The sequence below is a fragment of the Manis javanica genome, chromosome 2 (genome assembly GCF_040802235.1).
Source record: "Manis javanica isolate MJ-LG chromosome 2, MJ_LKY, whole genome shotgun sequence".
Lineage (NCBI taxonomy): Eukaryota > Metazoa > Chordata > Mammalia > Pholidota > Manidae > Manis > Manis javanica.
The window spans coordinates 69,645,269-69,669,397 of NC_133157.1; the positions used below are offsets into that span (position 1 = coordinate 69,645,269).

The 24,129-nt window shown below is 38.3% G+C and overlaps 1 protein-coding gene across 2 annotated transcripts; it reads right to left on the reverse strand.

The window, feature by feature from the left end:
• Nucleotides 1-12,379: 12,379 nt before the first annotated feature.
• Nucleotides 12,380-24,023, reverse strand: ZFAND5 (zinc finger AN1-type containing 5). Of its 2 annotated transcripts, none has more exons than XM_073228651.1 (6): nt 23,463-24,023; nt 18,964-19,120; nt 18,425-18,536; nt 17,691-17,794; nt 14,745-14,870; nt 12,380-14,008 (listed from the first exon to the last, which is right to left on the reverse strand). In XM_073228651.1, exons 2-6 carry the CDS (start codon nt 19,112-19,114, stop codon nt 13,860-13,862), a joined length of 642 nt encoding a protein of 213 aa, XP_073084752.1. In that variant the 5' UTR covers nt 19,115-19,120; nt 23,463-24,023; the 3' UTR covers nt 12,380-13,859. The 2 variants fall into 2 exon arrangements, with proteins under 2 accessions (XP_073084752.1, XP_073084751.1); XM_073228650.1 differs by having other exon boundaries at nt 18,964-19,123; nt 23,463-24,022.
• Between the last annotated feature and the right edge of the window lie 106 nt (nt 24,024-24,129).

Genomic DNA, 24,129 nt, shown 5'->3' on the forward strand with positions numbered 1-24,129 from the left:
AGCCTTTTGCAGGGGTTATTAGCCATGTTAGTAATGTTCAAACACCTAATCTATATCAAGCACTTAGAATGGGCTTGACACCATTAACTGTGCTAAATGAAACATCACTTTAATTCCTAAAGTCTGCACAGGTGAAGGCACTCAGAGACTCAAGATTAATTAACTTTTGAGTTACAAACCCAAACTGACTTTAGAACCAGTCTCTAACCACTATCTCCTCCAGTGCTTTCCCACTCCAGAAGGAAAAAAAGTACTTACTCTCCAACCTACAAATTTTGTAAGATGTGTTATTGTTCCTAGGAGAAGAGGCTTCAAGTAATGATCTATATCTGATATCCAACATAACCGTAACCACCCATCCTAAAATTCAAATAAGTTTACTTTCTCAGTTGTAGAATCAACATGGCCAATTTAGTAATTCAGATCGTTCTTGTCCATTTTCCTAGTTTGTTATCTCCTTAAAAACCAAAACTTTATATGCCTCACTTCCTCTGCTCACATGTAGCATGCCTAGACCACAGGGTAGCTCAGTGTCAAATATAAGAATCTATTTGCCACACTCAATTCTCAGTGGCTGACATAGTCTCCCCGACTCAAACCATGCGAACCCTCTTGTGACAACTTTACTAGGCCTGTTTCATTTGGTTTCTACTATGTCAGACATCTAGCTCATTTTAGAAGGCAGCCATTGATTCTTAGTTTTATGAATGCAAGCCACTGAACAACTAAAGTAATAAATTATTATAAAGTTTGAAATTCAAGGCTAAGTACTATGTTCAGTCCAACTTGGGGCCTTCTGGGTAAAGGCTATATACATTATTGGGCATATTTGACAGTTTTGGTTAGCTGTGACAATTGTCTAGGGTCCTTAAAGATGCCTTTCTTTTAGAGTCCAGAAATTCTTGGTCCCAATTAACCAAGTAAAAGCTGCTATACTTAATCATTGTTAAAGCCTCACTTTTGTTTGTTTGTTTTTGGTCTGCTTTATCTTTTTCTTTTTTTGTTTTATTAAGGTCTCATTGATATACACTCTTATGAAGGTTTCACAAGAACAATGTGGTTACTACACTCACCTATATTACCGAGTCCCCCCCATACCTCATTGTAGTCACTGTCCATCAGTGTAGTAAGATACCACAGTTACTACTTGTTTTCTCTGTGCTACACTGTCTTACCCATGATCGCCCCCACACCATGTGTACTAATCATAATACTCCTCAATCCCCTTCCCCCTCCCTCCCAAATCATCCTCCCCCAGCCCTCCCCTTTGGTAACTGCTAGTCCCTTCATGGAGTTTGTGAATCTGCTGCTGTTTTATTCCTTCAGTTTTGCTTCGTTGTTATACTCCACATATGAGTGAAATCATTTGGTATTTGTCTTTCTATGCCTGACTTATTTCACTGAGCATAATACCCTCTAACTCCATCCACATTGTTGCAAATGGTAGGATTTGTTTCTTTCTTATGGCTGAATAGTACTCCATTGTGTATATGTACCACCTCTTCTTTATCCATTCATCTACTGATGGACATTTAGGCTGCTTCCATATCTTGGCTATTGTAAATAGTGCAGCGATAAACATAGGGGTGCATCTGTCTTTTTCAAACTGGAGTGCTGCATTCTTAGGGTTAATTCCTAGAAGTGGAATTCCTGGGTCAAATGGTATTTCTATTTTGAGCATTTTGAGGAACCTCCATACTGCTTTCCACAATGGTTGAACTAATTTACATTCCCACCAGCAGTGCAGGAGGGGTCCCCTTTCTCCACAACCTCGCCAACATTTGTTGTTGTTTGTCTTTTGGATGGTAGCCATCCTTACTGGTGTGAGGAGATATCTCATTGTGGTTTTAATTTGCATTTCTCTGATGACAAGCGATGTGGAACATCTTTTCACATGTCTGTTGGCCATCTGAATTTCTTCTTTAGAGAACTGTCTATTCAGGTCCTCTGCCCATTTTTTAATTGGATTGTTTGCTTTTTGTTTGTTGAGGTGTGTGAGCTCTTTATATATTTTGGATGTCAACCCTTTATCGGATCTGTCATTTATGAATATATTCTCCAATACTGTAGGATACCTTTTTGTTCTATTGATGGTGTCCTTTGCTGTACAGAAGCTTTTCAGCTTGATATAGTCCCACTTGTTCATTTTTGCTTTTGTTTCCCTTGCCTGGGGAGGTATGTTCAAGAAGAGGTCACTCATGTTTATGTCTAAGAGATTTTTGCTTATGTTTTTTTCTAAGAGTTTTAGGGTTTCATGACTTATGTTCAAGTCTGTGATCCATTTCAAATTTACTTTTGTGTATGGGGTTAGACAGTGATCCAGTTTCATTCTCTTACATGTAACTGTCCAGTTTTGCCAGCACCATCTGTTGAAGAGACTGTCATTTCCCCATTGTATGTCCATGGCCCCTTTATCATATATTAATTGACCATATATATGTTTGGGTTAATGTCTGGAGTCTCTATTCTGTTCTATTGGTCTGTGGCTCTGTTCTTGTGCCAGTACCAAATTGTCTTGATTATTGTGGCTTTGTAGTAGAGCTTGAAGTGGGGGAGTGAGATACCCCCCACTTTATTCTTCCTTCTCAGGATTGCTTTGCCTATTCGGGGTCTTTGGTGTTTCCATATGAATTTTTGAACTATTTGTTCCAGTTCATTGAAGAATGCTGTTGGTAATTTGATAGGGATTGCATCGCATCTGTATATTGCGCTTTGGGCAGGATGGCCATTTTGACGATATTAATTCTTCCTAGCCAAGAGCATGGGATGAGTCTCCATTTGTTAGTGTCCTCTTTAATTTCTCTTAAGAGTGTCTTACAGTTTTCAGGGTATAGGTCTTTCACTTCATTGGTTAGGTTTATTCCTAGGTATTTTATTCTTTTTCATGCTATTGTGAATGGAATTGTCTTCCTGATTTCTCTTTCTATTAGTTCATTGTTAGTGTATAGGAAAGTCACAGATTTCTGTGTGTTAATTTTGTATCCTGCAACTTTGCTGAATTCCGATATTAGTTCTAGTAGTTTTGGAGTGGAGTCTTTAGGGTTTTTTATGTACAATATCATGTCATCTGCAAATAGTGACAGTTTGACTTCTTCTTTACCAATCTGGATTCCTTGTATTTCTTTGTTTTGTCTAATTGCCATGGCTAGGACCTCCAGTACTATGTTGAGTAACAGTGGGGAGAGCGGGCATCCTTGTCTTGTTCCCAACTGTAGAGGAAAAGCTTTCAGCTTCTCGCTGTTCAGTATGATGTTGGCTGTGGGTTTATCATATATGACCTTTATTATGTTGAGGTACTTGCCCTCTATACCAATTTTGTTGAGAGTTTTTATCATGAATGGACGTTGAATTTTGTCAAATGCTTTTTCAGCATCTATGGAGATGATCATGTGGTTTTTGTCCTTCTTTTTGTTGATGTGGTGGATGATGTTGATGGATTTTCGAATGTTGTACCATCCTTGAATCCCTGGGATGAATCCCACTTGGTCCTGGTGTATGATCCTTTTGATGTATTTTTGAATTCAGTTTGCTAATATTTTGTTGAGTATTTTTGCATCTATGTTCATCAGGGATATTGGTCTGTAGTTTTCTTTTTTTGTGGGGTCTTTGCCTGGTTTTGGTAATAGAGTGATGCGGGCTTCATAGAATGAGTTTGGGAGAATTCCCTCCTCTTCTATTTTTTGGAAAACTTTAAGGAGAATGAGTATTATGTCTTCTCTGTATGTCTGATAAAATTCCGATGTAAATCCATCTGGCCCGGGGGTTTTGTTCTTGGGTAGTTTTTGATTACTGTTTCAATTTCTTTGCTTGTAATTGTTTTGTTTAGATTTTGTGTTTCTTCCTTGGTCACTCTTGGAAGGTTGTATTTTTCTAGGAAGTTGTCCATTTCTCCTAGGTTTCCCAGCTTGTTAGCATATAGGTTTTCATAGTACTCTCTAATAATTCTTTGTATTTCTGTTGGGTCCGTCGTGATTTTTCCTTTCTCGTTTCTGATTCTGTTGATGTGTGTTGACTCTTTTTCTCTTAATAAGTCTGGCTAGAGGCTTATCTATTTTGTTTATTTTCTCAAAGAACCAGCTCTTGGTTTCATTGATTTTTTCTATTGTTTTATTCTTCTCAATTTTATTTATTTCTTTTCTGATCTTTATTATGTCCCTCCTTCTGCTGACCTTAGGTCTCATTTGTTCTTCTTTTTCCAATTTCGATAATTGTGACATTAGACCATTCGTTTGGGATTGTTCTTCCTTTTTAAAATATGCCTGGATTGCTATATATTTTCCTCTTAAGACTGCTTTCGCTGTGTCACACAGTAGTTGGGGCTTTGTGTTGTTGTTGTCATTTGTTTCCATATATTGCTGGATCTCCAATTTAATTTAGTCATTGATCCATTGATTATTTAGGAGCATGTTGTTATGTCTCCATTTGTTTGTGAGCCTTTTTGCTTTCTTTGTACAGTTTATTTCTAGTTTTATGCCTTTGTGGTCTGAAAAGTTGGTTGGTAGGATTTCAATCTTTTTGTATTTACTGAGTCTCTTTTTGTGGCCTAATGTGGTCTATTCTGGAGAAATGTTCCATGTGCACTTGAGAAGAATGTGTTTCCTGTTGCTTTTGGATGCAGAGTTCTGTAGATGTGTGTTAAGTCCATCTGTGTTAGTGTGTTGTTCAGTGCCTCTGTGTCCTTACTTATTTTCTGTCTGGTGTATCTGTCCTTTGGAGTGAGTGGTGTGTTGAAATCTCCCAAAATGAATGCATTGCATTCTATTTCCTCCTTTAATTCTGTTAATATTTGTTTCACATATGTTGGTGCTCCTGTATTGGGTGCATATATATTTATAATGGTTATATCCTCTTGTTGGACTGAGCCCTTTATCATTATGTAATGTCCTTCTTTATCTCTTGTTATTTTCTTTGTTTTGAAGTCTATTTTATCTGATACTAGTATTGCCACACCTGCTTTTTTCTCCCTGTTGTTTGGATGAAATATCTTTTTCCATCCCTTGACTTTTAATCTGTGCATGTCTTTGGGTTTGAGGTGAGTCTCTTGTAAGCAGCATATAGATGGGTCTTGCTTTTTTATCCATTTTATTACTCTGTGTCTTTTGATTGGTGCATTCAGTCCATTTATATTTAGGGTGATTATTGAAAGATATGTACTTATTGCCATCGCAGGCTTTAAGTTTGTGGTTACCAAAGGTTCAAGGTTAGCTTCTTTACTATCTTAATGTCTAACTTAACTCGCTTATTGAGCTATTATGAACACTATCTGATGATTCTTTATTTCTCTCCCTTCTTATTCCTCCTCCTCCATTCTTCATATGTTGGGTGTTTTGTTCTGTGCTATTTTTAGGAGTGCTTCTATCTAGAGCAGTCCCTCCAAGATGCCCTGTAGAGGTGGTTTGTGGGAGGCAAATTCCCTCAACGTTTGCTTGTCTGGGAACTGTTTAATCCCTCCTTCATATTTAGATGATAATCGTGCTGGATACAGTATTCTTGGTTCAAGGCCCTTCTGTTTCATTGCATTAAATATATCATGCCTTTCTCTTCTGGCCTGTAAAGTTTCTGTTGAGAAGTCTGATGATAGCCTGATGGGTTTTCCTTTGTACGTGACCGTTTTTATCTCTCTGGCTGTAAGGCCTCACTTTTAAATGAACATTCTTTTAATCAAAGACCCAAATAAACATGCCTACCACTTGAATACTAAAGGGCCATTCCTAATTGACTGCATGATATATATATTTTTAATTTTTTAATTTTGGTATCATTAATCTACAATTACATGAAGAACATTATGTTTACTAGGCTCCCCCCTTCACCAAGTCCCCCACACATACCCCTTCACAGTCACTGTCCATCAGCGTAGTAAGCTGCTGTAAAATCACTACTTGTCTGCTCTGTGTTGCACAGCCCTCCCTGTACCCCTCCCCACACTATACATGCTAATCATAAAGTCCCCTTTCTTTTTCCCCACCCTTGTCCCTCCCTTCCCACCCATCCTCCCCAGTCCCTTTCCCTTTGGTAAATATTAGTCCATTCATGGATTTTGTGATTCTGCTGCTGTTTTGTTCCTTCAGTTTTCCTTTGTTTTTATACTCCACATATGAGTGAAATCATTTGGTACTTGTTTTTCTCCACCTGGCTTATTTCACTGAGCATAATACCCTCTAGCTCCATCCATGTTGTTGCCAATGGTAGGATCTGTTTTTTTCTTATGGCTGAGTAATATTCCACTGTGTATATGTACCACCTCTTCTTTATCCATTCATCTACTGATGGACATTTAGGTTGCTTCCATATCTTGGCTATTGTAAATAGTGCAGCGATAAACATAGGGGTGCATCTGTCTTTTTCAAACTGGAGTGCTGCATTCTTAGGGTTAATTCCTAGAAGTGGAATTCCTGGGTCAAATGGTATTTCTATTTTGAGCATTTTGAGGAACCTCCATACTGCTTTCCACAATGGTTGAACTAATTTACATTCCCACCAGCAGTGCAGGAGGGGTCCCCTTTCTCCACAACCTCGCCAACATTTGTTGTTGTTTGTCTTTTGGATGGTAGCCATCCTTACTGGTGTGAGGAGATATCTCATTGTGGTTTTAATTTGCATTTCTCTGATGACAAGCGATGTGGAACATCTTTTCACATGTCTGTTGGCCATCTGAATTTCTTCTTTAGAGAACTGTCTATTCAGGTCCTCTGCCCATTTTTTAATTGGATTATTTGCTTTTTGTTTGTTGAGGTGTGTGAGCTCTTTATATATTTTGGATGTCAACCCTTTATTGGATCTGTCATTTATGAATATATTCTCCCATACTGTAGGATACCTTTTTGTTCTATTGATGGTGTCCTTTGCTGTACAGAAGCTTTTTAGCTTGATATAGTCCCACTTGTTCATTTTTGCTTTTGTTTCCCTTGCCAGGGGAGATATGTTCATGAAGTCACTCATGTTCATGTCCATGAGATTTTTGCCTATGTTTTTTCCTAAGAGTTTTATGGTTTCATGACTTACATTCAGGTCTTTGATACATTTTGAATTTACTTTTGTGTATGGGGTTAGACAGTGATCCAGTTTCATTGTTTTACATGTAGCTGTCCAGTTTTGCCAGCACCATCTGTTGAAGAGACTGTCATTTCCCCTTTGTATGTCCATGACTCCTTTATCGTATATTAACTGACCATATATGTTTGGGTTAATGTCTGGAGTCTCTATTCTGTTCTATTGGTCTGTGGCTCTGTTCTTGTGCCAGTACCAAATTGTCTTGATTACTGTGGCTTTGTAGTAGAGCTTGAAGTGGGGGAGTGAGATACCCCCCACTTTATTCTTCCTTCTCAGGATTGCTTTGCCTATTCGGGGTCTTTGGTGTTTCCATATGAATTTTTGAACTATTTGCTCCAGTTCATTGAAGAATGCTGTTGGTAATTTGATAGGGATTGCATCGCATCTGTATATTGCTTTGGGCAGGATGGCCATTTTGACGATATTAATTCTTCCTAGCCAAGAGCATGGGATGAGTCTCCATTTGTTAGTGTCCTCTTTAATTTCTCTTAAGAGTGTCTTACAGTTTTCAGGGTATAGGTCTTTCACTTCATTGGTTAGGTTTATTCCTAGGTATTTTATTCTTTTTCATGCTATTGTGAATGGAATTGTCTTCCTGATTTCTCTTTCTATTAGTTCATTGTTAGTGTATAGGAAAGTCACAGATTTCTGTGTGTTAATTTTGTATCCTGCAACTTTGCTGAATTCCGATATTAGTTCTAGTAGTTTTGGAGTGGAGTCTTTAGGGTTTTTTATGTAAAATATCATGTCATCTGCAAATAGTGACAGTTTGACTTCTTCTTTACCAATCTGGATTCCTTGTATTTCTTTGTTTTGTTTAATTGCCATGGCTAGGACCTCCAGTACTATTTTGAATAACAGTGGGGAGAGTGCGCGGCATCCCTCTCTTGTTCCTGATCTCAGAGGAAAAGCTTTCCGCCTCTCGCTGTTCAGTATGATGTTAGCTGTGGGTTTATCATAGAGAGTGCATGATATTTTAATGCTTGTATATTGCATTTTTTTCTAACAAGTGTCATTATTTATTAAATCACTTAAGTCTCTTGTTATTTTTGTCACCTGATATATCTAGCCATTGAAAAACACTGGTTCTGATAACCCAGATATTCCATGCCAACAAAATAAGCTTCAGAATAGCTAAAAATGAAACTCATTTAAACATACATAATTTTACTAGACATTTTAATACAACTCAGATGCTAAAGGCTAATGGATGCACAATGGCAGATGAACTATTAATATTTATTATAATTTTTACAGAATTGATTTTACTATAGCAATTATTAGAACAAGACAACATTAGCAGCCAAATATTTTTAGTATGTGGGTGACATTTCTAGGAGCATAAGGTATGCCTAGGGGAGGGTGACTTAAGAAAATCAAAGTAGTAAGGTTGTACTTTTCTCATGGGGTGGACGTGCAACCATACCCCATGAGGGGAGGATGCTTAGGAGTTTTCTTTAAAGAAATGCTTAAAAAGAAAAAAAGGTACTATTAATTCTTGAGGTTCTATAAAAGAGCAGATGTAGTACCACACAATAGAAACTCTAAATTGTATTTATTTGTGTGGCATTCTAATTTGTACATTTGAATGTATTTTTAGTGATAGGGAGAGAAGAGAGGGCAGAGCATGTTGTGCAGCAAGGATCAGCTCCCTATTTTTTTTTTAATTGCCATAGGTTATACACACAAGATTAATCTGAGAAATTTACCCAGATGGGAGTGTTTAAGTTGAGCTCATTTATGTTTTTTTCTGGCTGATTCCTAAGCTCTACATGGTAAGTGTTTAAGTGAATGCTATTTTCTAAACAGTTTTTGCACTCAACTAAAATTTAAGAATGTGTTAGAAAGATTTCCTAGTCACTTCTCAGTAGACTGATAAGATTAACCTTATCCCTGAACAGCCATAGTTATGTTAGCAATCATTTCAGATATATACAATCTGAGGTTCTGCAGTAATCATTTCAACCAAAACCATCAGGAAAGAATGCATGAGAAACAGATTATTAACCAACCAGAAAACAACCTACAGCCTTTGTCATCTTGCTATTAGCTTAAGTATCATATATGAAGTATGACTTAGCAATGTTGGTATCTATATTAAAAGGAAAGTAGCATTTAGTTGCAGACAAAATAGAGTCTTAGATACATGTCACAAAATGGTATAATTTTTATTTCTATGACTCGAACAGAAGTGTACTTGGGAGAAAAACACAAAAACTGTTCTTTAAATTTTATGAATTAAAAACAGTATTTGCGTAGTAATAGCTCTAAGTATTAAATGGCACTTTTGTATTTGCTGTACATGTACTTTTGTTTTAAAGCAGATTATACAAATTCAAGAAACCACTTTGTCAAATTTCAAGTTACTTTTCATTACTGCTTCACCCATGAAAACCCTTCAATGTAGTTTAAGGATACATAATTTATCGTTAATCAGTCAGCAACCTCACCCATTATTCTCTCCAAAATTATAAGCTAAAATTTATGGACAAAAATCACTCCAAGAACTTTGCATTCAAACAACTAAGCAAGCAAGAGTCAAATTAAGTCTCTGTACACAAACATTTACATGATGTGGATGAGTTTAAATAACTTTCTAAGTTATGACAGGTTACCTAAGATGTGTATGTCATTTGGAGTGGAAGGTATAGGACAGGATGAAAGGCTTTGCTTCTCAACATCTATCAATAAACTCATTTTTGAACTCCGTGAATGTATCACCGATTCAAAAAATAAAATTATAACAGTGGTATGCTTAACATGTTGCTATTACATTACTTAGTGGACATTTGCCCATTTTTAGTTATTAAGAACTTGACACAGACATGTGCAAAGAAAGCCTTACTGGAAAGAATTATTCTCATCACTTAAACTTTAAGCTAAAAATTTAAAAAATTATAGATCTTTACCTTTTCATTATACAACTTAGCATAACCAATCTTCTTAATCCTCAAATGATTCTCTCTACAAGTTCTAGAAATTATTTCTCTTTAAAATTAATAGCTCAAGAGAATGAGAAGGCAAGTCAGACTGGTGGAAAATATTTGCGGAAGACACATCTGATAAAATATAGATGATCTCTTCAACACTCACCATGAGAAAACAAACCTGATTAAAAAATGAGCTGAAGACCTTAAGAGACACCTCACCAAGTAAGACACAGATGGCAAATAATACGAAATGATGCTCCACATCATTAGGGAATACACATTAAAACGACATACCACTGCACACCTGTTAAAATGTCCAAAATCCAGAACATTGATATACCCTGTACACACACACTTCATCTGGTGAAGAAGTCAAGCAATAGGAACTTATACACTGCTGGTAAAAATGCAAAATGGTACAGCCACTTTGGAAAAAAGTTTGATTTCTTACAAAAGAAAACATATTCTTACCATACAATCCAGTAGTCACACTTGGTATTTACTCAAAGGAGTTGAAAACTTACATCCACACGAAATGTGCACACTGTTTATGGTAGTATTATTCATCACTGCCAAAACTTGGAAGCAATCAATATATCCTTCAGTAGGTGAATGGATAAACTGTGACACAGCCAGACTGTGGAGTATTATTCTGCATTAAAAAGAAATGAGCTATCAAGTCGTAAAAAGACATGGAGGAAATTTAAGTTCATGTTACTAAGTGAATGAAAAGGTTACCAATCTGAAAAGGTTACTGTATGATTCCAACACTATATTCTGGAAAAGGCAAAACTATGGAGACAGTAAACAGATCAGTAGTTGCCAGGGGTTGGGGGAGGGTGGGTGATTATAGACAGCAGTGATATATATATACATCATTATGTATTTGTCCAAACCCATAAAAATCACCACAGGTGAACTGTATAAATATAGACGTTGGGTGACTGTGTCAATGTAGGCTCATCAATTGTAATAAATGTACCACTCTTGTTGATTTAGTAGGGGAGGCTATGCATGTGCAGGGGGAGAAGGTATATGGTAAATCTCTGTACTTTCAATTTTGCTGAAACTAACACTGCTCTAAAGTCTTTAAAAAATTTAATAGGGCCTACTTACCATGCACCAGGCACTGCTGCTGTCCTTATGGATGAAACAGACCGGTTCCAGGGTCCATTACTCTCTTAACTACTATGCCACACCACTCAAATTTCTTTCCTTTGCAAAGTAATTCAAGCTATGGAAAGGCCACCTGGGATCACACCCCAGGCCCTAGTTTTACAGATAAAACCCACTGAAGAATACATTTTATCAAAGGAATAGCTCAAGGCCATACAGCTAATTCATGCCATCGTGGTCTGTTCTCAGAAAACTTAGTAGCTGGGGTATGAGGAGGTGAGCGCGTGTACACTGAGGAGAAACATGGTATTTTCTTGAAGTATTTCATACCTCAGTGTACAGAGGTAAAGCATTCATAATCTTGCCTGAAACACATTCAGGTTTGAATGCAAGTCTAGGTAGTAATCCTAGTTACTTTACATTCTGATTCCCTTCTCAATGCTCCTCACAAAGGCCCAATGATCCATTATCTTCCCATCTAAGTTTCTCTCCCACATACCAATTTCAAAATCATCTTTGCGATTCCACATTTATCAAGGAATGTTTGAGAGAGGCAGGTAGCTGGTGGGGGGGGGGGGGAGGAGTGCATCTCAAACTGAACAAAACAGTCTGCCTTCTGAATACCACTCTTCAAACTCAGTAACTGTGATTCAGTATTCTCAGGTTTCAGGAGATACCAGCCTTACCTCATTATATAGGCTTCTACTCAGGTCTCTCTCCCACTTAAGAGTAGCAGCACCCTAAGTACTGTGACAGCTAATGAGCCAGGATGAATATTTCCATTTCAAACTCCACCACTGAAAGGCCATGGTTCTGCTTTTGGTTTCAGTTACCCCCTGGGTGAAACCTGCATGTTGGTTACTCCTTATCTCACGAGACACCTGCAATGACGGAGCCCACTGGTCCGTCTCCACATTATACCTAAACAGAAATAAAACTGCCTTTCCGGCAAAAAAATTTTGTCAGGTCTTAAGTGTCACTCATAAAGCAAAGATATGGAAAAGGGAAACTGGCCACGGTTGTTCAAATTCCATTAAGTTCTAGGATTGATTCTTAAAGTGTAGTCATTCTTCAAAAATAGCGTTATTTACTAGATGTCTCACAAAACTCATCTCAACAGTTCTCACTTGGAGTTTAAGGGATGACAATGGTAAAAAAAAATACAATATAACCATGCAAAGTCTACATGTTAACCTTGTGAGTTGAACATGTAACATTTTCTAACCATCCCACTTTAGGATTTCTAACTACAGCTTAAAAACCCAATGAACAAATGGAAGTTTCCCTCTGTACATGGCTTTTATTATTTACATAATACAATATAGCATCAATGCTGAATAGCATGATTATGTGCAATACATAAATATGACCTATCTGTACACATCTGCAGATCTAACTCAGAACTAAGGTACATAAAATTGAAAGCAAAACTGAATGCTTAATAAAAGTAAAAACTAGGACCGAACACTGCAGTAAATTAGAAAGTAGTGCCTCGTGTACATACTTAACTATTTACAGATGAAAACAGGCATTACCACAACACTAATCTAACTATACTCATTTATATATAAAAAACACAAGTTTCATACATCACAAAAAACCTTCCATTATAACACAGAAGTGGTATTACCAGACAAGCATCAGTGAAGTATACTGCCTCTTCTAGTTGTTATTGTACAATGCTGTAGATAATGCAGCCCATGCAATACACCCAAGAACACTAGAGTCCTACACCCAAGTACAATATGATAAAGCAGCCCTCTGCAAGTGGTGCTGGATACCACTAAGAAGTCTACTGCAGCCATGTTGGTTATGATTTTCCATGCAGAAGGGTACAGTTACATTAAGAACTGAAGTCTTTTAAAAAAGCTTTAAACATTCTCTCTTGAACCAAAACATTCAACAAAGGATGCACATGAAAAATTAACTGTTCAGATACCTTTGCAACTTAAAATTCAGATGCATGTTATTCAATAGAGCCGCTGTATATGAAAACCAAAGTTTTAACTTCTTCTTGTAAACAAATTAATCCTAGTGCAGTTCTGTGCTACACAACATTTCAGCAACAAGTAATGCAGACATCTTCTCGTGCAAGTCAGCACAATAAGCTTCAAAGACAGCTCAAGACCCTGTTGGCTTGCTTTTACTCATAATCAGTAGAGATGTTTACCTTTTACAGAATGTCTTATTTAACAGCTCTTAGACCAATTAACCAGAGACTTACATATGGCACCAAATAGTAGTTTAACGAAAAGGTCTGTTCTCTTTATAGCTTTCTTCCTGCTTCCAAAGAACATGTTGTGGAAATTAACAAGGTGAAGTTTAAGTATGGTAGAAGTAGACTGCCAGTCCTTTTCTGGTGTACCATTTTTAAAAAAAATACAGGCACATAGCACTAGCCAAAGATTATACCTTGATTACATTCCCCAAAGGCAGATGCTGCAAACATGCAGAGATTTCATGTATTTTGTTTGGCACATGGGAACTAAATTTTCTTCCTAATAGCTGTGTATTTCAATTTGCTGTGCAGATTTTCAAATTTTATTCAGGGGAGGGCATATACATTTTGTAGGGCTGTATCTATCCAATTCTGCCTGTAACAAACACCCAAACATCCTAAAGTATCAATTGTAAGACAGACAAGTGTAAAGTAAAACTCTGGAGAACATCAAAGGAAAATGGCCATGCATCTGCTCTTTAATGTTTTCCTACGATATATTAAAATAAAAACAAAGTTTCAGTCTCTTCACAACTAGTAATTTATATTCTCTGGATTTTTTCAGCCACAACAACTGGATTCTCTTTTCTGATTTTCGCTGCAGCTTCTGCTTTGTAATCATACGGACAGTTGTGCTTGTCAGAGTAACGATGAAGTCCACAAAACAAATTTCCACATCGGCAGTCAAACCCTGTACATACACAAGAGAAGGTAGAGTCACTTGGGAACTTGAAGCAATTAAAAAGAAAGAAAAAAAAGGCTTATTCACTATAGAAAAAGAACCAGGTTTCCATGGCACTTTGCAGCATGAAAGACAGAATCTGTCAATTTAAATTATGAAAATGCTTTTCAACTTGGCTTTGACATGGGGAGCAATTCAAGTAACCATCCTCTTATGAACTGCTGTAGATATCATGCAATTACATAGGCTCTGGAGTCAGGCTGACTTGGATTCAAATCCTGGTCCCACCATGTTTGTTAACTGGGTAATGTTTCCTCAAATAATAACTAGGGAAAGAATGACAGAACTTCAGAATGTATCTTAAAAATCTGAGATTCAAGAAGTGCCTAGAACATTTTGAGCCTGGCTCAAAGTGCTGACTGATTATGATTGGTTCAGCTACTGTTTCCCAAGAGAACAAAGAGAAAAATCAAAAGGGAAGAGTTTTTATCAATCCAATAAAGGAAAAGTAATTCACAAGGCCTGAAGTTAATAAAGGGTTTCATATGATTAGAGACAAAGGACAATCAAATCCAACTTCTCCCCACTATCCTCCTTTCTAGTCCACACTAGGAACTTTCTACTCCTGAGATTTGGGCATTCTGTTTTTTGTTTAAGACCAACCCATCTCTTAATGAGTGACCAGGAGCTCTTTATAAAATTCTAGCAGTAAAATACATGTTGTCTTATTTATGTTCTGTAATACCTGTAAGTCCGACTTTCTTTCTGCACATGAAACATCTGTTCTTCTTTGGTTTGGGCAACTCGGGAGTTTTTTCTTCACTTTGAGAAGTACTGGGCTGAGAAACTGATGGACTGGGCTGAGTGACAACTGAAAAACGAAGGGTAAAATTTAGCAGTTTGTTAGGAGTTCACTAGCTGATAATTATCTAAGTCTAAAAATGAAAACATTTAGAGAAACAGTAAGATTCTTAGTGAAAACATTGAAAACAAGAAGGCTTTCTCAAAAAACATACTTTAAATAGAATTTTCAACTTTACTATCAGAATTTCTTTCAAATCTTCAAATTCTTGCCAATAAACACACTACTACTTGTGCTTCTCTAAATTTTATGAAATTACTCTACTCAAATTCCTTTAAACTTAGTCTTAACAGCTAGTACTGGAAACAAAACCCTAAGTTTAAAGACCAGGGGGATGTTGGTCATATGCTGTTTTTCCATATTGTAATTGCCTAAATGTAAACTTCTTAATTAAGGCAGTTCAAATTCATTACTACTTGGTAAATAAGGCTACCAACTTCTGAGGTACTTGTCTATAAAAGTCATTTTGGTTTTATACTGATAGACAAAAGAAGGAATGTACAGATAAAACCAGCAAATTTTGACAACACCTAAATCATTAATTCCTAATTTCATATCCCCAAATTTCACAATTATTTTACCATTTCAACAAGTGCTTTTATATTGTCATATGTAGAAAAATGTAAGACTTAAAACTTCCTGCTAAAGGACAGCAAACAGTGAGAACTTGCGAAATTTTAATTTTAGACTATTAGGGATTCCACAGGCAAAACAAGAATTTTTAAAGCATAGTTTTTTACTCTGTGATACTTATCCAAAAATAGGCATGGAATTTAGACAATGAAAGATATGATCTACTTTTAAAAGCCTGTCTCTCTTTACCCAAAAGGCTTAAAGTTTTAGTTTACACATGACCAATAGAATGATTAAAAATTACAGATTACTGCATTAAAGAAAGCCCTTATTACCACTTGTTATTTAAAAGACACCAAATTTATTTTATAAAATTCAACTATAAAAGAAGTACTGTAATTTTTTAAGTTTTAACATTAATCCAACCCTAAGAATAGCAAATTAATGTATGCAATGCTAAAATTACTGCCAACAGGCCAGCACAGATGCTACTTAGCATAAATCCAAGCTCTAGAGTAAGCTAACTGGTTTAATAACCTGCTCTAAAATTCTCCCCAAACTTATATTACCATTTGTATTAGTAATATATTCAGTGAGATTAATAGCCTAGTAGTAGGATAAAATAGTATTATCCCTACTACTTTACTTATTCCTAATTCTATGATAACCTTAATTTTTTCCTGATGGTATAAGGTTAAATAATCATCTATGGGACAGTTTGGAAATGGTAAAGAGGGGTGACAGCCATTTCCTTGGCTATACATGAAAACTGAACAATGGTTCTTAAGGCATAAGGAAAGTACAGGGGTTAAGAAGAGAAAAAAATGATACAGAAAAGGCAAAGAACAATGAACCACAGAATGCCTACTAGGAAATAATAAATGCAGAGACTAGCTGCAGATCTAACCCTAAAGAGTACTGTTTCAAAATCAGGGAAATTTTGTGTTAAAAGATCCAAATAGGACAATTTGATGGAACTCATTTCAAAATACCAAATATGGACTCATTTGTCCAACTTAAGAATTTGTACCACAACTTTATAAATTAAGATCGACATAGTCACATAAGCTTGGCCATATGATGTCAGCAAAAAAACAAGTGTCCAAAGCAGATTACATACCACTGACACTATTTCCTCACAATAAGGATTTTTTTCCTTGTGAACTTGTTATTGGAATACAGGGGGTGAGGTGGGGTGGAAATGTCACCTTGGGTCATGCCCAGCCAGGGAAACATCCAGTCTAATCTTCCTGGGATCGTTTTTGAAACTTTTCTTTTTTTTTTTTTGAGATGCTCTTGCTGCCAGTGGCCTCTTCAGGCCCACTGCTGAGTAGTTCTTCCTTAAAAGAGAATTTCCTCTTTTCTTGGGGACATTCCTATTTCCTGCCTCTTCAGGGTCACTACCTGGCTCTTTGGGGATCCTCACAATAAAGTTTCATACTGTTTTCAGTTAACGTGGTACGAGGAAATAATCAGTCAAATAAACTACGTATACTCTAGTGTATGTAGACACCCACCTGGGGCCTAGCAGAGGTAATCCAAAAGAGTCAATCTTTTGGCAACTTTAGAGCACTAGCGACTTCCATAGCACTACGGTTGTGCTATGTAGAAGTTGAATTATAACTCAAAGTCACTATCTAAGGAAAACCAAGTGCCCTTCCTGAGTTTTAAGCTCCCACAAAAATGTAAGAATCCTATCCTTCAACTTAAAAGTTTAAGTGTTAATATATGTTTTTGCTTGAATATTTTCTATAATATCGATGATAAAGACTAAACAGTTGTTGCTTTTGATTAATTTACATAATTTCTTCTGTGTCTATGAATGGTATCTTCTCTAAGGATTTAGGTAACTTTAAAACAGAACAGTAGGCTGCTCACCTCTGGAGCACGTCCCACACTCCCTCCTTGAGTGTGTACTTTGCTTTATTAAACTACTCTTAGCTTGTAAAAATGAACAAAAAAAAAACCCCCACAGTAAACTACCTCTTACGTTCATTAAATTCTTAACAGTTCCAGTCTCCAGATTACAAACTGCTGATTTGCGTATGTAAGAGTAAGGGACGTGGGGAGAGCAGTAAGAAGAGAGTAAAGAGTGACTAACATTTCAAGGTACTTTAAAGATGATCGTTCTTGCCCAGCCTGTATTAAAGCTCTCTCTCCTCTGTGGTTATTAAATGGGAATGAAAGAATCCCCCCACCAACCCTTTCTTACACTACCAAATACAGAACTGAACTAGTATTAAGCAAAAAGCATACCTGGCTCTGATACCTCTGTTTTCGGGGTTGTTACTTTGTCCTCTCTTGAAATGCTCATTTCTGTCATTTGCTGAGTTACAGGCAAGGCAGCCACAGGCACATTTCTATTTGAGTTCAAGCAAACATTTTTCAAGATGTTAAGGGTACTTTCTTTGCATTATAATAAGTTGTCAGTTCAACGTTATATTATGTATTATTTCCAATGATTAGTGAGCTAAATAACTTAAAATTTTAAAAGAATAATGGATGCCCATCACCAGCACAAATGGTTGAGAATAAAGGAAACAATTTGGTAAATGGCTCATCAACTCAAGGCTGCACATCTGTATAGGTTACAATGTTCTATGTAGCCAACTAGAATTTTCAGCTGTGCCTGTACTAATAAGGGCAAAAGGGGCAGCTTTGCCAAAATGCCATGTATGGCACTACAATTTGGTCTGCAGACTCTCTAAAATCCCTAAACCTCAATTACAAGGAGTAACAGCACAGCATTGTCACACAGCATCCTTGAAGGTGTTATAGAGTGCACTGTAATACACATTACTCAATGACCTATAAGATCATGTATTAAAGTACATTGGAACCCTGAACTGAGCAACCCAAAGGCATCTGACACCAACATCATAATGTAACATCCTTACTACATATTAACATTCATTCATTATGGTGCTACAGATGGCACAGGTATCTTTATTTTCTCATTATCATAAAAACCCTGAAACGTTCGATCTTACCTTGATTTTTCAGATGTGCTGCCAGAAGCACCTTCACAGTTATTTAAATTGGTGTCTGCTCTTTGTACAGATGCAGAATCTGAGGTAGGACTGTTGGAACCACTAGCTGTCCCTATTTAAAAAAAGGATTTGTAAGAAACAGCAACACTAAAAACAATTCAGTACCAATACATCAAGGCATTTAATAGTAGTAACAAGTACTTGCATTAAGTTAGTGATTTGAGCACTTTCAATGTGCTACAGAATCCTACACTTGAGTATCCAAACAAAACTGTATATAAAGAAGTCATATCCAGTGAACGTTAAGTATGAAACAAAACCTCAAAAAGGAAAATGAAAAAGGTAGAAGATGCTTGTAGCTAGTCATTCATTCCTGATGTAGTCATGCCAAGTACTCGGTCTGTTGCTTTAATTTCAAGCTTTCCTCAGGTTTTCTTTCCTTGGGCTTTCAGCAATGATTCTCAGTCTTAGGCCCCAATTCTTAGTTCTCAATTTTCTGTCCACCCATTTTTCAAGTAGGTTTTCCCTTGGAAACTTACCCATTGGGCTCATTCTGCCACTATTCTGCTGCCTCTGAAGATGTTCTTTGTAGCAAACAGAACACATTCCATTTGTCCTAGGATTCCCATAAAAGCCACATCCTGTACTACACAGCATGGGCCCTGGGGTCTGGTTAGTCTCCTGAGCCATATTTTTCTGCTATAAACAAAACAAACACATTTTTACAAAACTAGCATGTAACCAAAATAAATTCACTGAATTTATATGATAGTCACCAGTGTACCTTTGTTATTTTAAAATACCAAGACTGTTAAAAGTTCTAATAGACGGGGGCCTTGGCTGAGACACACTTGAGGTGATAATTTGTGCATGTAACCAAAATAAATTCACTGAATTTATATGATAGTCACCAGTGTACCTTTGTTATTTTAAAATACCAAGACTGTTTCTAACAAAGGCCCAAACAGTGTTAATCATTAAAAAAGACTAAGCCAAGAAAACTTTTTTGTTGCCTTTATAAAACAAAGGTCACAAAAGGCATTGTGTTTTAGCTTGATAAATAACTATAATATAAGGACTTTACATTCTTTAGGACAAAAATTTCTATCATTAAAGTATATTATTTTACCTGTCACTGTGGTCTTTGTTTCAATTTCTAAAAAGGACAGTCTGTAGGGTATCAGAACTTTGTTTAAATCATTTTGGACAATTGGTATCTTTAAGTCACTCTACTCTGTTGCACTATAGGCAGACCATGTTAAATTACATTTTTACTTCATTGATTACAAACTAATATTAAACATTCTGCAAATGGAAAATAACCTCATAATTACAATTACTGACTACTGATATCTACTAGTGTTTCTTTAAACTGGCTGTATATTGGATGAAGCTCTAAAGCATTCTTGAACAACTGAACATATCTCGATTCTACAAGTAATCCAATGATTCTGCTCTGAGGCAGATCATCTGTACTTTTAAAATGTTACAACACCCTTACAGAAGACTGAAGAGCTGGTAGATTATCTAGTGTTTCCTGTTCCGTTGGTACCAACAAGTGAAGTTGTTCAGGAATTTAGGGGTCAGCAGCTTATGAAATTCCTTTCCTGTTCTACATTTGAGGTGTGAAATCTGGGTACTAGTACTTTCAAGTAAGTGCCTAGAAACGGATTGCACAAATTATCACCTCAAGTGTGTCTCAGCCAAGGCCCCGTCTATTAGAACTTTTAACAAGCATTTGTGTTCCTCATACCAGAAACTAAGGAAACCTTTCCAAGATCAATTTCAATATAGCAAAGTAAATCAATATAAACATACAACCTTTAGTAATGGTTAATATTTAATGCTAGGTTAACAAATAACTTCATATAGCAAGCATATGCTTGCTTTTCAGAAGTCTTGTTAAAATTAGCACATACAGTAATGATTTGCTAAATTTAGCAAGTTTTACTCTGAGTTAAAGAAAAAATACCTATTTAAGCAAGAGACAGCTGTGAAGGGTTTCCATGTCACATTAAAATATGAATGTATAATAAGCATATTTCAGAGAGCATTTTATCAAAGGGAGATTATATGCCATAACTTGTCACTGTCATTTACATGCGCCTTAATGTTGACAATGGAGGCTACTTATGATTTATTAAATTATGAACATTTCAAGTAAGTGTAGGAAGGTACTTCAAGCTAGAGCTTGCCATCTTCTAGAATTTCATATTGGTTCTTTAGAATACACACTACAAAATACATACTTCAGTAGATGTTTTAACAAGTGTTAGTACTTCTTACCCCAACTGTGATAAGGTGGCAAGTATACTACACCCAATTTTGACTTGGCCAGAATCCTGACCATTAATCTTCCCTTTAAAAAAATTTTTTTTTTCCTGAACAGACATCACAGTTCAAGCCAATTAAGTTTATTTGGAGAGTGACCAAGATCCAGTTTACTTGAAACAATAGTTCCGATTTAGCTGACACTGTCTCTTTAAATAGTAAGTGGAATTCAGCTGACTCATTTTGGAGCAGAGTAGTGTAAACATTTCAACATCATTTACTAAGTTTATTAATAAACACTTTCAGCTAATTTTAAAAAATTGAATGTAATATGTATAAAAAATGCTCCAAATAATAAATTATGCTTATTTCCATGCCTACCATGCAAACTGTCAATTTTTGCTCTCTTCAAACAGTTGGGCTATTCCTAGAAGCTAGTTTAAGGATTATGCTAACTCACAAATTCTGTAGTAACTTTCAGTGTCACCTGACAGTGGTGTTAAATGAAAACTGGCTTAAGTTTAATAGTCTACTGACATTAACATTAATCAGATTCTTAAGACCTTTTGTTCTATATTAATTAGATGGGGAGGAGGATCTCATCCAACAATTTCACCCACTTTGAAATGCAACAAAGTATTCCAACCTTTCCATTTTCAGAAAACACATCTACTTCCAATTCACTATAAAGTTTCCAAATCTGAGACACAAGGACATTAGTCTCCTACATGGTTTCCCATCTTATATTTTCCCTCTAGAAAGCCAGATTTTAAATGCCATCACATGTGCACAGCTTGCCTTAATATTTCTCAGAATGCTTAGATCACATGGGCGGGCGCTTCAGCCTGTCACAAGGCTGCAATGTGACAGGCTGAGCTGGATGGAGGCTCTCACATAAAGCCTAGTCAACAGGGGCCTCTGAAATCAGCTTCTATTTATATCTCAGAGCCTGCCGACTCCTACACAACCCCAAGGATGCCGCGTTCATATATCTAATATAATAAGGGAGCAAAACAAAAAAAGGATGACACGAAGGGTACAAGTTTTTTTCTAATGTGGGGGCGGGGGTGCTAGAGAATAAACTCAAATTCAATTTAGAAGAGGCAAGCATCATTAATCACTCATAAAGCCAAAACGGTCAGGGTTGTTTATAAAAACCAAGTACAGCAAAGAGCATCAAGCAAAGAATTCTCATGTTCAGCAGTTGGGGGGCTCCTACTTGGCAGTATTTCAGAAAAATATAAGAACATCACTATATAGTACCTAAAGCTGTTAGACAGCTACTTGAGCATTCATGTATTCAGTCTATCAGATATAGCTGAAAGGTGTATTTTTTTTGGTTTGTGGCTTCCCCTAATTCATAGCTTAAAAAAACAACCCCTCAACCTGGGTATTTAACTGAAAACTTCTCCAGTTTCAACTATGAATAGGAAAAGGCTTTTACACCTATTAAGTTTAATGTTAATTCTTTCAGGTGCATGTAATGTTTAAAGACGTTAAAAATGTCCAATCACCTGGAGTTGAGACCTGTTCTAGCCTCTAATCTACCTCTAAACCAGTGACCTTGGGCAAGTCCTTACCCTCCAGACCTCAGTTCGCCTTTTGCCAGATGGGAGATTAGTGCGATTTTTTTTAAAGCCTCCTTTCCAGGCTTCATATCGGGCCTGAGAGATGGGAGTTAACTACAACAAATTTGTTTGATATTTTCAAGAAAAAGACTTGAAAGATAAAATTGTAATTTTTCATAAATTCACTACTGAACTGAACTCCTTTTAAAAAATAAAGGGTAAAATGAAATTCATTTTTTAAAAACAATTCTATAAACTACTTGAAAGCCAGTTTTAAGAACAGGAGCCCAGCGACCTACATACTACTACATCCTTAGGCAAGATTCTTAAGAGGCATTCCATTAGTAAAGATAACCTGGGCCTTTCCCTTTCCCAAGACAGATTCACGGAGTCCGTGGAAAGAGGGGGGTGTTAACCATTAGTTATCTTCCCCTACTTGACAGTATTTCAGAAAAACATAGGAACATCGTGAAAAAAAATTTCACGTTTACCAGCCTAAAAGCACGAAACAAAGGGGAAGGTACTCCATTTCCTTCATGAAAGGGATCTCCGACGTTGGAAAAACTAAATAAAAACACGACAGAGAAGCCACCCTCACCCATATTCCAGCCGACTTGAGAATAAGTTCGAGTCCCCTTGGTCCCTCCTGTCTCCCACCATGCCCCTCGAAGCGAAGGCCTGATTCACAAAAGCCCGGCAGGGCCTTCTCCAAAAACCACTGAGTCATGCAGAACGGTAGCTCTGCAGGCCGGGTCCACCCCTCACCCAGACGCCCCACGTCGACCCTCGACCCTGAAGGGCTTCTCCGAGGAGGAGAGCTGGGGGGTGCGGGAAGCAGGGGGCCAGGGGGCGCGGCAGCCACCACGGCCTCTTTGTTCCGCGGTCGGGCTACCCACGCCGGGCGCCGCCGCCGCGACGACAGGCGGAAGGCCTTGAACCCGAAGCCCCGGAAACCGCACAGAGGACATTGTTTCCGCGACCCTGCGTGTACGAGCGAGCCGGGGCGCAGGGAGCCGGACCCCGGATCATGACGGCAAGATGACGCCTCCGTCTTTGTGCTTCCTGCGCTGGCAAACAGGCTCCCCTCCCCCGGCCCGCTAGGGCTTCGCCGGAGGCCGAGGCGTCCGGGCCCCCCACCTCACACCCACCGGCCCAGCTCGAATAGCAGGGTGCCCTCCCCCCAGCTCCACACCACTCACCCTGCGGGGGCAGCAGTGCAGGAGCCGGGCTCGCACGCGACGCCGGCGCAGTGGGGACCGGGCCCAGGCTTCCGCGATAAGCGAACCGGGAGCTCTGGCGTTGGCGCCGCCGCCGCCGCCGCCGCCGCGGGCCGGGAACAGGTCGGAGCCGCAGGCGGAGGGGTCTCTGCGCCGCCGCGCCGCCGCGGGGTCCTCCTTTGTTCCTGACGCAGCACCGAGCGTGGCCGGGACACGCCGGAGCTTGGGAAGTGGGAGGAGGGAAGTGAGGAGGGGCGGAGGAGGTGGAAGGAGGACCGGAGGCCGCGGCGGCTAACGCTGCTCCCGGAGCTCGCCCGTCACCTCACGCCTCCACCGGCGGCAGGTTGGGGCGACTCCGAAGGCGAAAGGGGGGCGCGCAGGGAGGCCTGGGCGCCGTGAAGGCCCACTGATGGCGCCCTCTGTCTCCTCGGCTACCGCCGGGGAAGCTCCGCGGCTCCCAACAGCGAGAGAGCCCCAACAGAAGACGTAGCCAAGTCCGCGATCCGGCCAACTGACGCTCTCTCCGCCCGGCGCTCAGGCGAAGAAGGAGAGAGGGAGGGAAGGGGCGGGGTCTGTGCGTCAGCGAAAACCCCGACGCCGGTGGCGGCGGGGCGCGCGGTGACGTGACGCGCCGACGTCCCGCCCCCCG

Bases quoted from the DNA above. Each gene is read 5' to 3' on its own strand.
- ZFAND5 (XM_073228651.1), bottom strand. From the start codon at position 19,114: ATGGCTCAGGAGACTAACCAGACCCCAGGGCCCATGCTGTGTAGTACA. The intron at 14,871-17,690 runs GTATGCTTTTTG...TTCGTTTTTCAG, and splicing joins AACAGAGGTATCAGAGCCAG to TTGTCACTCAGCCCAGTCCA. The intron at 14,009-14,744 runs GTATTACAGAAC...GTGTATGTACAG, and splicing joins AAAGAAAGTCGGACTTACAG to GGTTTGACTGCCGATGTGGA.